Genomic DNA, 17,142 nt, shown 5'->3' on the forward strand with positions numbered 1-17,142 from the left:
CATGACTGCGCAACTAACACAGTTAAGTTAAAATTTACATTAACTTACTAATAAGTCAGAATTGTAAAATTTCAGTAGTGCAAATGACCCATTTAAATGTTATACTTAAAGCCACTTTTATTTATTGTATACACAGGGGTTTTAAGTTGGATTTCTTTAAGTTCTGTAAATGTGCAGCTGGAGTCCCAGTCCCTTGGACTGCACTCACCTGGCCTGGCAGTCTTCAGCTGGACCACAGCATGGGCGCTCCCAACCTCATTCTCGGCCATACACTGGTAGACACCTTCGTCCTCGGGCCCCATGCTGACCACCCGCAGGGCCCGACGGGACAGTTGGAGGCGCTGGCTAGAGGTGAGGGGCACAGCGTTCCTCAGCCACAGCACGGAGGGCGGGGGGTTCCCACGCACCTCACAGGTAAGCTTGGCACTCTGGCCCCAAGGGATGACCAGCTGGGACAGCTCCATGGTGACCTCAGGGGGTTCTGCCAAGAAACCAGAGTAGAGGTAAGGAAGGCAGAGTCCTTCAACCCAGGCCCAGACAGGCTGGGGAGGGGACCACTGTCGGGAAAACCTCGTTCCTTCCCCATGACACTCGTAGAGGTGAGGAAAGGCCCCACATCTCCTCCATCAGAGTCACAACTAGGAAGGACTGCCAGCTCCTACACTCTGGTCCCTGGGAGCCAAGGCCTTTTACACTCTCAGTTCTCCCCTACTCACTCACTCACTCGGCATGTGATCTCTCAAAAGGCACGTAACCCTGTCTGAATCTTGCTTATGAGCTTCTAGAGAGGCTATGCAGATAAGAGATGGCCAAGGAGAAAGTCTGCAGGAGGCACTCACCGAACACCTGGACGTTGTAGAGGATGACTGCGGCCCCGGGCTCCCCAACCCCGTTGTCGGCCATGCAGCGGTAGGTCCCTGAGTCCTCCTCGCTGGTGGTGTCGATGAGGAGGTTGCTCAACAGGAAGCGTGTCTTGTTGTAGCTGGCAACACTGGAGCCATCCTTGGCCCAGGTAACCCTCGGGGGTGGGATCCCGCTGGCCACACACTCCAGGATGAGACTCTGGCCTTTGGTGACAACAATGGTCTGGGCCTCTGGTGGGTAGATGATGCGGGCAGCCTCGGCAGTGGAGCCTGGATGGGCAAAGAGAGAAAGGACCGTGTGTGGGACCAGGATGGGGTGCAGAGGATCCCCTCCACCCTGCTCTGGGTAGCCCAACCCCAGGAGGCAGCCTGGAGGGTTGGAATTGGAATCAAACAGCCTGGCGGTGAGCATCCTGCTGGGCTGAGTGGGATAGATCTTTAAAGCTATGGTTTGTGTGTGTGCTAAGTTGCTTTAGTCGTGTCCAACTCTTTGTAGCCCTATGGACTATAGCCCGCCAGGCTCCTCATTCCATGGGATTCTCCAGGGAAGAATATTGGAGTGGTTTATCATGCTCTCCTCCAGGGGATCTTCCTGACCCAGGGATGAAACCAGTGTCTCTTACGTCTCCTACACTGGCAGACAGGTTCTTTACCACTAGTGCCACCTGGGAAACACTTTCTGGTTTAAAGATACACATTTCTCATATCCGAAAGCCGATCAAGTATTTCATCAGGTGCTCAGCTGAGGAAGCAGAGAGCTTTTTTTAAAGTGAGGTAGAAACTGCACAGAACTGATGGAGAGGAGTGCCGCTCTCCTACACGGGACCTTCCTCAGAACCCCATAAGAAGCACACTATGTGTGATATTTCTTTACGCACCAACCAAGGGCAGCTCCAATGTTTGTAAGATCTGAAACTTACACAGCTAGGAGTCCCTCTTGAAGAAATATACAGTATTACAGATTGCAGCCATGAAATTAAAAGATGCTTACTCCTTGGAAGGAAGGTTATGACCAACCTAGATAGCATATTTAAAAGCAGAGACATTACTTTGCCAACAAAGGTCCGTCTAGTCAAGGCTATGGTTTTTCCAGTGGTCATGTATGGATGTGAGAGGTGGATGGTGAAGAAAGCTGAGCGCTGAAGAATTGATGCTTTTGAACTGTGGTGTTGGAGAAGACTCTTGAGAGTCCCTTGGACTGCAAGGAGATCCAACCAGTCCATCCTAAAGGAGATCAGTCCTGGGTGTTCATTGGAAAGACTGATGTTGAAGCTGAAACTCCAATACTTTGGCCACCTCATGCGACGAGTTGACTCATTGGAAAAGACTCTAATGCTGGGAAGGATTGGGGGCAGGAGAAGGGGACGACAGAGGATGAGATGGCTGGATGGCATCACCAACTCGATGGACATGGGTTTGGGTGGACTCCGGGAGTTGGTGATGGACAGGGAGGCCTGGCGTGCTGCAATTCATGAGGTCGCAAAGAGTCGGACACGGCTGAGTGACTGAACTGAACTGAACAGATACAAAACTAGGTGAGCAAGGACCCACTGAAGTTTTGCTTCATTGCTGCTGCTGCTGCTGCTGCTAAGTCGCTTCAGTCATGTCCGACTCTATGCGACCCCATAGACAGCAGCCCACCAGGCTCCACCGTCCCTGGGATTCTCCAGCTTCATGGTAAATCTGCCACTGGTGCCAATTCTAAACTCTAACTCCACATAAATGTCACTCTACTGAATACACGGGAACCTGGAAAAGCGCCTGCCGCACAGGACTGACTCGCTCAGCCAAGGCAGCCGTTGTTCTCACAGAAGTGGAGAGTGACGTGGGCCTCCAGGGACTGTCCCCAGAGAGAGATGCTGGGCGCTTCTGCAGCGCAGAGCAGTGCAAGGCAGACCTGGTGGCCTCACAGAGGCACAAATGCTCCTGTCATCTATCCTGCCCCAGAACACACATCCCAACCCGTCCCCCTCCTCTGAAAGTACCACAGCGGAGGAAAGCTCTCAACAGGCAGGAGTCAGACGACGTCCCTCACAGGGCGCTGACAAGACCAGTGAGCTCAGCCACCCCCGCCCCCTAGCCAAGCCCGAGGGCCACGTGCAGAGAGAGAGACCAGAAGGAGAGACCTCCCACCGCCACTGAATCCCGAGTCCCGGAGGTCCCACCCGCTGCCTTCGCCCCATCAGCGAGACCCGCCCCTTACGGCGCACGCGCAGCCTGTCGCTGGAGCCTGAGGTCTTCACTTCCTGCGTCACCGGGTTGTAGGCGGCGCATTTGTACATTCCCTCGTCCTCCTGGCTGGCGTTCACAATCTGGAGGTTCCCCGACGGCATGATCAGGTAGTTATCTGAGGAGAGGAGAGGAGAGGACAGGGCAGGAGGGCAGGGCATGAGTGTGGGCCCAGAACAGCGCACCCAGCAGCTCCTGCAAAGGTTCGGGGCAGGTAGGGCAGAAGCCAGAAGCTGACCCGAGTCCCAACAAGTCCAAACTGAAAACGCTACTCTCCTCATGAAACCTCACACCAAGTGGTATAGAAGTGCCAGGAATGATACTACACAACCAGCTAACAAACTGGCTGGCTGACACCCCACCGCCACCCTGAGTTTGTACACAGGCCTGTGGAGGAGTATTTCATATTTTCAAGGGTGCCAAGCAGCACAGAAAGGAAGCAGGATTTGGGATCTGCCATACACTAACTGTGTGATCTTGGGCAGGTTAATTAACCTCTCAGGTCCTGTTTCTTCACTTGTAAGATGGCATGATGTACGATGCCTCAGACACTTTTGTTAGGACCGAGAGGCCGTGCTGCATACATGAGAGATGAGCTGATCATTCCTCCAAGCCACCAGGAAGGAGGGAATTGCCTTCAGAATTTCCCATCAGTCTTTGTCATGGTCACAACTCTGAGCCATCTCACTGCTGAATTTCTACAGCCAGGGAGGAATATTCTAATCCCCAACCCTAGCCCTCTCCATGAATACCATGGAAGCCCTTCCCTCTGCATCACTGGCCTGCTAGGCTCTGTCTGCTTTCGCATCGAGGTGTCACAGGGGTGGGGTCCCAGGGCTGAGTTCAGCTTCTGTCTGCAGGGGACAGATTCATAGTATCTGCACACCTGGCAACTAGGATAGTGTTTGGTTTCCTGAAAGGCAAAGCACTGGTCATCAGCTCTGAGCTTTCTGGTGGCCTGCTCTTGGCTATCTGGATGTCCCTGCAGTCTAGCTCATTGAGTCTGGTGCCTGCCTGTCACTGGGCCACCCCAGGCATGAGCTGCTTAAGCAAATGCCAAATAGGAAGGAAAAAGCCCTTGATTCTTGTGGGATGGGCAGGCCTCCTCTAGGGACCACTGCCAGGGACAGTAGACATTCATACTCTAATCTCTGGTTATTTCTGAGTGGCAGGATTAGACTTTTGATCTTTTAAAAAATACTTTTTTGTATTTTCTATAGTAAACATATACTCCTTTTATAACCAGAAAGTTAACAAAAAGATTTAAAAATCTCTAGGACATTTTAAAAGGTATACATTTTGAGGCGTAGGGTCCAGCCACAGGGTCTACTTGGCCTTAAGTGCAGGTCATCTGTGGGAGGAAGTGCCCTGTGGGCACTCTGCGGATGAACATTTGGTCTCCCTTGGACCAGGTGTCATGCCCACCGTGGCCTGAGCAGGAAGCTGTGATGGCTGCAACACCAGGAAGACGGGGAGAGGGAAAACCTCAGATTCCACTACAGAGACTGCTCTACTGTGCAGGGAAGAGCCCCGCCTCCCACCAATGAGCCCACAGCTCTAGGAACATCTGGCTCGCCTTCTGGTGAGCCTTCTGGTCAGGCAGCCTTCTGGTGCGCGCCTGGTGGCAGGAAGATGGCACAGGGAGGGTCTGGAACTCTGAGCTGAGAGCTCTGATCCAGTAGTGGCAACAGCTCAGCAACATCTGGCGGGGCCTCAAAGGATGAGGAGATTCCTTGTGATAGGTTCAGGGGACCTCCACTCTGAGGCCCTTCAGTATCCCGCAGAGCTGCATCTTAGGGTAGCAGGTGGCTGAGCAGCATGGGGAGGGTGCTGTGGGGCATTGACAGGGTTTGGGAGGCACTGTAGAGGCACCAACTTCCCTCCTGGCCCCAACCTCCGGGCTCCTGCTTGTTTACTCACCCCGGGAGGCCTCCAGCCACTCCTGTTTGACACTGTACCGGACCTGGGCTTTCGGGTGGCTCTCAGGAAGGTGGCAGGCAATGACCGCTGTGTTCCCCTCATCGACTTCAATCACATGCTGCACATCTAACTTGAAGTCCTGGAGATCTGTGGAGAGAAGAGAAGGGGCTGGTTGGGTCTAGATGGAAGAGAGAGGTGAACAATGCGCTATTTCAGGCTGGGCTCGTGCCTCAGTGTCTTTAGTCACAGTCTACAGCTGCAAGAACCTCACATGCTGAGGGGTCCTCTGGGGGTGCTCTGAGTCCTTCCTCCAGCCTTTTGTGGTGTAGAGTTTACAGGAGGGAATGTGTGGCTCGCATCACTGCCTGTGAGTACAACTGGGTGTATATAAGCTGCCGGTGGGTGAGTGTAGAGAATTCCATCAAGTGGTGCCTGTGACACAGACCAGCCTCTTCTCTTACATTGACATAAGGCAGCAAGGGGCCTAGGCCCACTGGCCCCACTGAACCTGGCTAGAAATGGGTCATGGTCAAGGCACAAATGTCCTGGCACAGCTCACAGAAACTGAAAGGAACAGTGACAGAGAATGGTTATGTCTTTTTTCCAGTTCAGTCAAGAATAGCCTTCTAACCAGACATCCACATCAAAAAGTGAAAGGCCTGAGATTCTGCTTGATGGCCAACCATAGTTACAACCAGAAGGCTGATTCCTGCTACGCACAAGCTATGTGGTCCTCCCCCAGTATCCTTGGGGATTGGTTCCAGGTGCCCCAGTGGCTACTAAAATGGAGATACTCAAGTCCCTTATATAAAATTGTGTTGTATAGTGCTTATAGTCAGCCTGCGTAACCTCGGGTTTCCCATCCGCAGAAACAAAGAGCCGACAGTATGTCATGTCATGGCTAATTCTGTCTCTGGGCTGGGGATGGAGATTGTGGATACCCAAAGGGTTTTCTAAGGCAAAGAGGAATGTCCCTAGTGGGGTTTAATGGTAGTGGAATGCAGGGGAACTGAGGTCCTGACACCAGGCTGCAGTCTCTTCTAACTTGCCTTGGTGGCAGGAAGATGGGATTTAAACTGGATTGGATGGAGATCCATCTGGAACAAAAGCAGGATGTTTCCCAAACAATCCAGCAGCTCACACAACAAAACTCTCTTTGTTTGAGGCCAAATCACTGAACAAAATGGGCCATTTGTGCAACAAAATCACATGCCAAATTCGGTTTTCAGGACTGTAGCTGAATTTAAGAGAGGAAATAAAACTAATAGAGAATAAGATAAGAGAGATGAAAATATTTACCCAGACACTCTCCCCACAAAGGTGCCCTGGAGGCACCCTCTCTGAGTGCTGACCACACCACATTCTACTCAGCTCCTGAGAACTGATACCATCACAGTGTAACTGCAGTTCACAGCAAGACTCCACCTGCCTGTGTGGTTGGTTCCCAGACAAGGCAACAGCAGCAGTTGGGAGTCAAGTTTCTCACAGAAGACATGAGGTAATTATCAAAAACAAACTACTGTCACCAAGGAGCGCCCTGTGATGATGGCAGTCAGTGAGGTCAGGAGGTTTCCCACTTAACGCAACTTTCTAGAAGTTCTTAGTCAAGTCAAGCCAGAGCAGCACAGGAAAGCTCTTTTATTTCTATGAAAGGATCATTGTCCCTTTGATTCCAATATTCAACCGTGAACTTTTTAGGGTCAGGGACCAAGTCTTGTTATCTTGTCCTCCAGCCTAAGTAGATGCTCAGTGAATGCTAGATGACCAAATGAATGATTCTTGGAGCTGGCCCCTCCAGTCAGGTACAAGATGCCCATGCATGCTATTTGTGAACTCAGATTTTGTAGTTGAGCTGGGTTGACATTATGAGCTCAAGGGCTTAGCACAACAAATTTTCCATCAACTTTTTATCCAAGTGTGGATATTTTGAAAATAGAATGTTTCTTGAGTGTTTACTTCCAGGGTCACAGGAAAGAGGTAAAACAGGTCTAATAAGTGTGAGATAAGAAATACATGTTGTTAGGATAAATGGCAGCATAGAAGACCTCGAGCTCACCTCCTCCCACGAAAATACCAAAATCACACCTAACTGCTGAACAACCATCAGTAAAAAAGTCTGGAACCTACCAGAAAAGATATTCTACATCCAAACACAAAGAAACCACTACAAGATGGTAGGAGGGGCACACTTGAGATATAATTGAATCCCATATCCCCAAGGTGGGCGACCCACAAAATGGAGAATTATTATGTCAAAGAAATTCTCCTACAGGAGTGACAGTAGAGTGCTGAGGTCATGGCAGGCTCCCCAGCTTGGGAGGTCTGGTATGACGAGCAGGAGCTCCCAGAGCATTTGGCCTTGAAGGCCAGTGGGGCTTGATCACAGGAGTGCCATAGGACTGGGGGAAATCGAGATCCATTCTTGGAGGATGCACACAAGGTCTCATGCACACCAGGACCTAGGGCAAAAGTAATGACTTCATAGGAGCCTGGCCCAAATCTACCTGCTGGTCTTGGGAGGGTCTTCCGGGGAGGCAGTGCATGGCTGTGGCTCTCTCTTAGGACATAAAAGCTGGTGGCAAACATATCCAGGAGTACTCACCTGAAGGCTGACATCTTGTTAGGATATTAAAACTGGGACCTGACCCCACCCAACACCTGTAGGCTCCAGTGCTGGGACACCTCACACCAAACAACCAACAGGGTGGGAACACATGGTCCTACCCATCAGCAGGTAGGCGGCCTAAAGACTTCCTGAGAGGCTTCCCTGGTGGTCCAATGGTTAAGAATCCACCTTGCAATGCAAGGGACGTGGGTTGGATCCCCTTTTGGGGAATTAAAGATCCCACATGCCTCAGAGCAACTACTGAGCCTGCGCCGCACAGAGTCTGTGCACTGCATGGTCCCATATGACTTAACGAAGATCCTAGGCACTGCAACTAAGACCTGATGCAGCCAAATAAATGTTTAAAAATAAAGACTTCCTGAGCACACACCACCTTTAAACATGGTCCTGACCCCCAGAGAGCCAAGACCCAACTCCACCCACCAGTAGACAGGCACCAGCCCTTCCCACCAGGAAGCCTGCAGAAGCCTCTAGCCCAGAGTCACACACTGGGAGGGCAGACACCAGAAAGCAAGAAAAATACAATCACACAGCCTGTGGAACTAAGTCCACAAACACAGGTCAGAGCCTCCCCTGGGACCTGCTGGTCTCTGGCCATAGAGTGACAAGAGGGGAATGTAAGGCTGAGATACACAGGAATCCCCTATAGAGGGCCACTTCTCCAAGGTTGAGAGACATAACTAACCTTCCACATACATACAAACACAGGAATCCCCTACAGAGGGCCAGTTCTCCAAGGCTGAGAGACATAACTAACCTTCCACATACATACAAACACAGGAATCCCCTACAGAGGGCCACTTTTCCAAGGCTGAGAGAGATAACTAACCTTCCACATTCATACAAATATAGATACAAAATGCCATGACAGGAATATGTTCCAGAGAAGGAACAAGACAAAACCCAAGAACAAATGAGTGACGTGGAGACAGGCAATCTACCAAGAGTTCAGAGCAATGACTCTAAAGATCCAAGAACTTGAGAAAAGAATGTATGAGAAGTTACAAGATGCTTTTAAACCAAGAATTAGAAAGTATAAAGCACAACCAGAGTTGAAAAATACAATAACTGAAATGAAAATAACACTAGAAGAAATATATGCTATTCACCAAGTAGTGCGGTAAAAATGATGAATGTGTGGTTCATCTCTATAGCCCCATTTCACTTTCCAGGCTGAATACAAGTGGTTCCTGTGGGTCAAGGTGAGATCTCTCATGGATTTCTTCCTTTGGGTGGTTGCAGAGCCTTCTGGGTTTTTAAGGAATCATCTCATCATTATTTAATTTTGTGTTGGTGATGGTGGTTTAGTCTCTTAAGTCATGTCCGACTCTTGCAACCCCATGGACTGTAGCCTGCCAGGCTCCTCTGTCTACGGGATTCTCCATGGACAGAATATTAGAGTGGGCTGCCATTTCCTTCTCCAGGGGGTCTTCCCGACCCAGGAATCGAACATGGGTCCCCTGCATTGCAGGCAGATTCTTTACCAACTGAGCTACGAGGGAAGCTGTGTTGGTGATATCTAACCTTAACTAAATTGCAAATTCCTAGTGGGCAAAACTATCAATTTTGCACTCCGTGCCCCAGCCCCAAGCACCACTGCACAGTCTTCAGAAGGCACCACGTTCATTGAGTCCTTGTTGAATGAATAGTTTGGAAGACGGTGCCCAAGGCCAGCTTTGTCGGCATGCAACCTGTGCAGCTGTGCCAGGCCCCTCACTTGGAAGAGGCCAATGCTTGGTTTAATGCTCTGCTATCACTGCCTTGAAATTTTAAATAACATTTGACCAAGGGACCTCATATTTTCACATTGCACTGGGCCCCCCAAAATCCATTGCCCAGTCCTCCCTGAACCTCTCAGCCAAGAGAACGGATGCATTTTCTCTCAACGAGGAGGAAGGTGGACTGTGGGAAAGGGTGGACAGCCTGTGCTCAGGGAGTTCTAGCTGGATGTTACTACCTGCTTTTCATAAGCAAAGTACTTCAGCAATGCAAAAGCCTTAATCCTCCTCAGCACAGCATACCTGCCAAGTCAGGAGACTCCCCACAGAGAGAGCTGTGAGCATGTGAGCTCAGGGGCATCTGGAAAATTCCTCAGTCACTGAGAAGCATGTCTCTTGCACGGTCTAATAAATCTAAAACTACTCCACCAAGAATTTTTGAGTTTTTGTTTCACCCTCTTCCTTTACTTCATTCCAAGAAAATCTGCCTCAAGCAAGAATATACTTAAGCCTAACAGAGTATTTTGCAAGAAAGATGAGTAACTGAAAGGAGTCTGGCTTCAGAATGCCATTTCCAGCTTAGCCCCGGGCTCCTGCCCCCTGTAACTGAGAACTTATCTGTGCACAGAGCACACTCTCCTCCACGTACACACCTCACTGACTCAAGACTGGAAAATGCTACACACCCCTAGGCCCTTCCAGGGGCCTTCTGTGCATGCCAAGGATTCACTGCTGGGTTGGAGACAGTGGGCTGTGCAGTGAGGGAGGCACAAAGCTAGGCATTGGTCAGCCAGGCAGCCAGAAGGCCCTTCTGTTCTGATGCCAACATGTGTACAACAGCCCAGGCAGGCAGGACCCAGGACACCCCAGCTGGGTTTCTAGCTCCCCACAAGGGCCGACTGGCAGGCGAGCCTACTGGCTTCACAACAAGTAAGCAGCAGTTGGGTCCCAGGCCCTGTCCTCCTCCCACCCTGCACCCTGAGCTTAAGTTTTAGCTGTTGCTTCACTAGACAAATGCTCCCAATTTGGCTGGTGGAGCAAAAGTTGAGTTTCACTAAGGGATCAAAGGCAGAGTAATGAAGTGATGAGCGATCTGAAACTCAGCACCCCCTTTTCAAGTACTTTTTGGGCAGGAAGGAGGCCAGGGAGGGGCAGAGGCTTCATGATCAATAACAGCCTAATCAGCCACCAGATGAGAGGCAGATGCAGAGAGATCTAGTTGGCTGCATATGAAGAAAACCAGCCTGTTCCCAAGCCCCTTTGTCTGCAAAGCCAGTTTCCTGGGGAGTCCCTGGGCTGCTCAGAGCACTTCCCTGGGAATAAGGGGCAGGCCCTTCAGTTCCAAATGGGGTTAGCAGGCCTCCAGCCTCACTGCAGAATGATGGATCAGGTTTCATGGGGGAAATGGTTTGACAGGACACCTGCCCTTGCCTGTTGGCTGGTGTGTTTGAGAAATCCATTAGAGGAATGTTTTTGCAGCTTTAATCCTCTTACCTTCCCTCAGACCCTTCTTTTGCATCCTCTCTGTGTATTCTTCCAGCTATTTTATTAACTTGTCTGCACTAATCAAATGCCACGAGGCCCACTCTTGTTCCTCAGCTCTCAACAGGTCAGAAGCCCTGGTCTTTGGGGCCATCTCTTGAGTTTACAGACCTTCTTTATTAGTCCCAGAACTTTTCACTTTCTGAGAAAGTCCTAACATCTTAGGCTCCATACAGAACCCTGCACAGCTCCCTGCCTTCTAAACACTCAATTTCTTAACAGAACATGTATCTTCTGATAAATCACTTCCATAGGAGCTTTGGATACACAGGTGACAGGGATCTGTTTGGATACAATCATGTAATGTGCTCTGAGTTTCCTCTTCACATTCTCAGGGGAGATCAGGTGCCTACCTTCTTGCCCGTGGGAAAAAAAGAAGGAAAATAAAAACTTTTAGAGGCATGTGAGTGTGGCTGTCACCATCAGGATCATTTGTGAAACTGACAAATTGACAAGTTTTATCTTGAGCCCCTTTTGACTTGACTTTCTTTCTCTCCACAGTCTAGCCTTGATCTTTCCTTTATGAATAAAAGGTTCAGTAGATCTATGAATTAAATCACAATATTTAGTGTTTGTTTTTACATTCTCATAATACAGAATTGTTAGATCTTCATTATAGGCTCATCCTTCAATTCTTACATACTTTCCATGCCCCATTACATGGTGCCTTGTGCCTCCTAAAAATGCCCCCATGTAATCAATAAACCTAACCTTTACTTTCAAGGAGTTTCCTCATTTGATCCTCTTCTCCGAGTCCTCCCTTGAAAGTGAAAGTCATACAGTCGTGTCTGACTCTTTGTGACCCCATGGACTACACAATCCATGGAATTCTCCAGGCCAGAATACTAGAATACTGGAGTGGGTAGCCGTTCCCTTCTCCAGGTGATCTACCTGACCCAGGAATCGAACTGGGGTCTCCTGCATTGCAGGCAGATTCTTTCCCAGCTGAGCTACCAGGGAAGCATCCTCCCTTAGGGTGCAAATTACAAGTGCAATTCTGCTTAAGAAGTCAGGTAAGACAGCACCTTCAGATAGAGGCTGCCTAGAGTTACCAACATCCCCATCTCCATCACCTCAGCTGAACGATTACAAACATTCTGGCTTTTAATCCATCCTGGCATTTCTTGTGTCTGGTCAGTCTTGCCCTTCCCTCCTGCCTGTTCTCAGGGCTCACAGGACAAGCCTGTACTCTTCTATTGAGGCTTGGATGTGATCCACTGATTGCAGGGGCACCACACTGGGCTCACTTGGCACTGCTGCCAGGGTGGCGGGGCAGCCTTGTGGCCATCAGCAAGTTTGGGCTGACTGATCGTTCCATCTCCCAACTCTCCTGCCTCCAGGGCTCAACTTGTCCCTGTACTGGCTTCCTGCATCTATGGCCAGTGTTACAAAGTGTAGAAAGATTTCACCTAATGGAGTACCCCAGTGACACACCAACCTTGTGGTCTGGCCCTGCACCTTTTGAAAGGTGGCAAAATTACAAGGTGAGTAAAATTAAGAGTGCATGGCTCACTGCTCTATGGATGGACTTGGACGTGGTGTCTGAGCAGGGGAAGGGCCCCACACCTGCCTCCCTGGGTGGGCTCTTTGCCCTGAACTACTTCACGGGTGGGAGGAGAATCACAGCATAACTCTTGGTATCCAAGTCACCTGAGGAGCCATGGCATGACCCCCAGATCAAGCCTCTGAAAGAAAATCCTCTACAAGTGGAAAGCCATGGTGATGGACTGCAGAACTGGAGTGGAGGCTGGAGCCTAATGGTGCTGCCTTTAGAGATGGAACTGCCTGCTCTTGATGAGTGGATGGGGTTGACTGTGGGATGGGCAGGCCTCTCAGAGGCACGCATTCTGGGGAGTGACTAAGCCTATCACCAGTCCATAGCCCTGGCACACAGACCACTGAAGTCAGACCCAACGGGAGCCCACAAAGTTGAGCAAAATCAGCATATTCTGTAGCTGGCATCTGGCACAATACCATCCCTCCAGACATCACTATTCATTCACTCAGCCAGGCTGAAGTTGCAGAAGATACCAAGAAGATAAAGACATAGTTCCTAACCATGGGGGACTTTAATCGAAAAGACAGTTAAAGCAACACATAAGGCTGGCTATAACAATTCGCAAGAGTAGTGTCCCTAAGTGTAGTCCCTGCCACCTTCACCAGCGTGCCAGCCTAGATTAGGTTACCTCGATCTCTAGGCAGTTTAAAAGGGGGGCTGGTGGAGTGAGCACTTCTCCTTTTGCAGGCTGGAAGAGTGGACAAATACATTTGCTCTCTTGAGGATTTTTTTTCTGCCTGTTCAATTGCATAAATAATTTTGGCTCCAGAGCTCTCTCCTGACAGCCATGGAAACGTGACATGAAATTTTGCAAACACACTTTCTCATGAAAGTAAGGCATGCTCTCTTTTACTTAAATAAAAACAGTTCCTATGAGGGTAAAAAATAAAAGAAAAACATCTTTGCAGATGCTAAGCACATTAGCTGTTAAATCATGTGTTTCTTTTTTTTTGAATTAAGGTGGGGTACGCACCCAGATTTGAGTAGCAGGAAAAAGCTATGGGTGGAGAAGAGATGAAAGAGCCACAGGGAAGAGGGCAGAAGATCAAAGTCAAGAGTGGAGGTGGGCACAACAGGAGACAGGGCAAAAAAGAGGAGTGTGAGAGGAAGGAGAAGGAAAATAGAACCTAGTTTGCAGTGTCATTAAATGATTTGCAGTAAACTGGCCTCATGCTTCAGGAATTTCTTGGCTTGAACCAATTAAAAATATTAAAAAAAAAAAAAAGACACATGAGAATGAGAAATGCTATTAATCCTTGAAAATAAGTCAAGGATGGGAGCCATTTCTCCACTGAGTCTGGCAGCCAGATGAACAGAGACAACGTCTGTAGACCATCCCGTTTATCTGACTCCAGAGCTGCTGTGAGGTAGGGCTGGCTAGTAGAACTAGGGAGTTTCTTTTGGATTACATGAAGGAATAAAATGGTTTGAAAAAATACACTGGGGAGAGAGAGAAGAAGGAAAAAAAGATTTACTTGCCAGCAACCCACATCACACATATTTCTCTGATCAACCAAATATAAACTAGAAACTTAGCCATGGGAAAATTAATGTGAACCCCGGTGGTCTGGACTCATCAGAGCCAGCACTGGTTCCTGGCACAGTTTGGCAGGCTGGCGGCCTGTACAGGAAGAAAGAGGAGAGAAGACCGAGGCCAAGGCGTTCAGGGGAACAATGGATGTGAGCCCTTCAGTATGTCCCTGAAAAAACAGAATTCCAGGTGTAAGAGGTAGGGGCAGTGTCTTAAGGCCAGTGGAGTCCACAGTGGTTCCCGCTGCCCCCTCTCTCCACACACACTTGGGAACTGCGTAGTCCTAAAAGCAGTGGTGACCACGCGTGCCGTCTGTCCACCCCCTCTGACAGGGTCCCGTGAGGTGCCTGGTAGGACTGCAGCCACAGTCACTGGCATCTGTCTTCAAAGGTGGTGGAATTTCCTTCAACACCTTAATTTCTTTTATGTCTTATGCTTCTGACATCCATCAGTTTTTCTAAACCCTTCCTGAATCTATTTGTATCTTCAGCTTGTTTACATCCCAAGTGTTGCTTTATCCTTTCTTATTTACTTCCTCAAAACTTCTACTATACCACGGCCTGGTGAAGAAATCTGTCTGCCTTCTGCACGCTCTTTTTGATCTTTTAGACTTCAACACATCTTATCTGGGAGCCTGCCTCTCCCTAGACATTCACTCCTTTTGTAGCAAGCGTGTGCCGCACCCTGTGTGCCGCGGTGAGGTGATCACAGAGGTGAAGGGCAGAGAGACGGTGGCTGGAGAGGCCTAAAGAAGTGACCACAGGATGGCAGGGAACTCGAAAGAGGGGACCTAGGGAGTCAAGGGGGGTCAAGAAAAGATTCCTAGAGAAGAAGACAGTTGAAGGTTGAACACTGAGAAGGAATTTACTATCCCAAAGTGAAGTGAAGTTGCTCAGTCGTGTCCAACTCTTTGTGACTCCATGGACTGTAGCCTACCAGCCTCCTCCATCCGTGGGATTTTCCAGGCAAGAATAATGGAGTGTGTTGCCATTTCCTTCTCCAGGAGATCTTCCCGACCCAGGGACTGAACCCAGGTCTCCCTTATTGTAGGCAGACGCTTTACTGTCTGAGCCACCAGGGCTTCCCTTGTGGCTAGCTCAGCTGGTAAAGAGTCCGCCTGCCATGTGGGAGACCTGGGTTGGGAAGATCCCCTGGAGAAGGGAAAGGCTATCCACTCCAGTATTCTGGCCTGGAGAATTCCATGGACTGTATAGTCCATGGGGTCGCAAAGAGTCAGACACAACTGAGCGACTTGCACTTATTAACCCAAGGGAGGTGGGAATTTTCTGGGAAAGGGAATGGAAAGGAAATTGTTACAGGCAGATAGAGCACCCAGGGAAAGTGAGAGACGAGCCAAGGAAATGGCAGATTTGCTGGGTCTAGAGGAGGAGGCAAGGCTGAGAGGTATGCTGAAGTGTCACGCTATAGCCTAAGTCTTACTCTATGATTCCTTCAAATGTTTTTAAGTAGAAAAGGAGCACCATCACTAAAAATTAAGCACAATTTTCCCTACAGAAAAACAACATGCTGTTTCTACCTCAGTAAGTTTTTCCCCCTTTTGCTTACCGTTTTTTCCTCACTGTGAAGTGACAGTCCTTTATTTAAACATTTTGTCCCATTTGCAAGACAGACTCACTGTTCTATAACTCCTGGGACTATTACTAGATTCCAAAAAATGGTTGAAAGTCTACAAACAAGATCAGAGTGGAAATCCCTAACCTCTTACACACATACACACAAAAAGGGGGAGCAAAGGAACTCATTCTCTCTCTTGATTCATTTTCATTTTAAAGGAACCATCATACATCATGTTCTTTAAAGAGTTCCAGGGATTTCAAGCAAACTAATCAATGCTTCCCTCATCTTCCTGTGCAAAAGGCTTCTCCAAGTCTGTTCTGGCTCATTGAATCTATAGTTGTACCTGTTTAACTCACTGTGTGGTCCTTCCCTTTTCTCTTAGCTTAGAAAATGGACCTAGGATTTTATTAAAGCCTGTGGCTGAGTGTGCCAAGGATAGGTTGAGGAGAGGAATGGGGAATTCTAAGCATGTCCTTGGTAGAAGATGCACCATGGAATTTTTGAGTCTTTTTGTGTGTGTGTGTGTGTGGTAAATATTGACTGTTGCTAAATAGAGAACTAGAACCCTGGCTGTGTGGTGCAGAAAGTTGCTGCCATGATGCCCTGAGCTTACACCACACATTTGCCTGAGCGCTTGTCCCAGACCTATGGGACTAGTATTGCCCATGCCCTTTGAAGATGAATACCAGAGGAGATTCCTGTGAGGTGTGAATTTCTGCCTGTACTAGTAGAAAGCAGAAAAGAGTTACTGTGACTTTGGCCTAAAGCTGTAAGGTATTCCTAAATAGGTCATCTCCTATTTAGGTACTCAAGTTTCTCAGTACCTTTGGCATTTAAGCTATCTTTCAGTGGGTCACAAAGAGTTGGACATGACTGAAGCGACTTAGCAGTCAGTATCTTTCATTCTTGACCAACTGGCAAAGTAAAGCACACAGCATGTATGGGCATAAAACGGCTGCATTTCAAGCTCAAGTTAGTTCTCCTTTTCCAACTACACCCCCATGTGGAGCTGTCTAGAGCTCCCCCAGCAGAGGAGGAAGACTCACGCTCACTCTGCCGGGTAGTTTCAGACCCAGCTTTCAGCTGCAGACCCCTTCCTCTCCTAGGGAAATACAGCCCCCAGGTGACTGTCTCTTGTTACCCGATCCTGATTTCAGAATCTGACTGCACTCACTGTGAAGCATCTGCACCGTCCCAGAAATGGCACTGGGCTTAGGTCTAAGTGTACAGTGTAGAGAGCTGAACTTAGTTGTTGAAGGCCTGAGAAAGGTGAGAGGACTCAAAACACTGGAGATAAAGGTTGTCCCACACACATTCTTCAAGGCTCAACCTTGAGTCTTCCTCAATTCCCTGAAATGGAAATGAATCACTGTTCCTCTCAAGTCCCATTAAAATCTGTTTATGTCTCTCAGGCAACTCATGGCTCTGACTTGTTTTATGGCTAACAGGTAACTGCAGTCCATCTCCTCCATCAGACTGAGAGATCCTCAATAGCCCAGAGTAGGTCTTACTGTGCTGCAGTAAATTCTAAATGCTCCCCAGGTTTCAGGACACCAACCTCCAAAACATCAAGCTAT

General features: G+C 48.8%; 1 protein-coding gene across 7 annotated transcripts in view; it reads right to left on the reverse strand.

Moving 5' to 3' along the window:
- The window catches only part of BOC (BOC cell adhesion associated, oncogene regulated), a 77,902-nt gene that overhangs the window by 17,003 nt on the left and 43,757 nt on the right, over positions 1–17,142 (reverse strand). For 4 of the 7 annotated variants that reach the window (XM_081572090.1, XM_081572093.1, XM_081572092.1 and 1 more), the window contains exons 5-8: positions 5,013–5,159; positions 3,067–3,210; positions 840–1,133; positions 209–481 (exon numbers count right to left, since the gene is read on the reverse strand). In XM_081572090.1, coding sequence (XP_081428216.1) covers positions 209–481; positions 840–1,133; positions 3,067–3,210; positions 5,013–5,159 — 858 coding nt within the window. Of the gene's footprint in view, positions 1–208; positions 482–839; positions 1,134–3,066; positions 3,211–5,012; positions 5,160–11,609; positions 11,700–17,142 lie in introns of those variants that run through there. The other 3 variants (XM_081572094.1, XM_081572095.1, XM_081572097.1) reach the window with 2 other exon arrangements.

This window comes from Giraffa tippelskirchi, chromosome 2 (assembly GCF_054371585.1).
Source record: "Giraffa tippelskirchi isolate mGirTip1 chromosome 2, T2T-mGirTip1v1.2.pri, whole genome shotgun sequence".
Classification (NCBI taxonomy): Eukaryota; Metazoa; Chordata; class Mammalia; order Artiodactyla; family Giraffidae; genus Giraffa; species Giraffa tippelskirchi.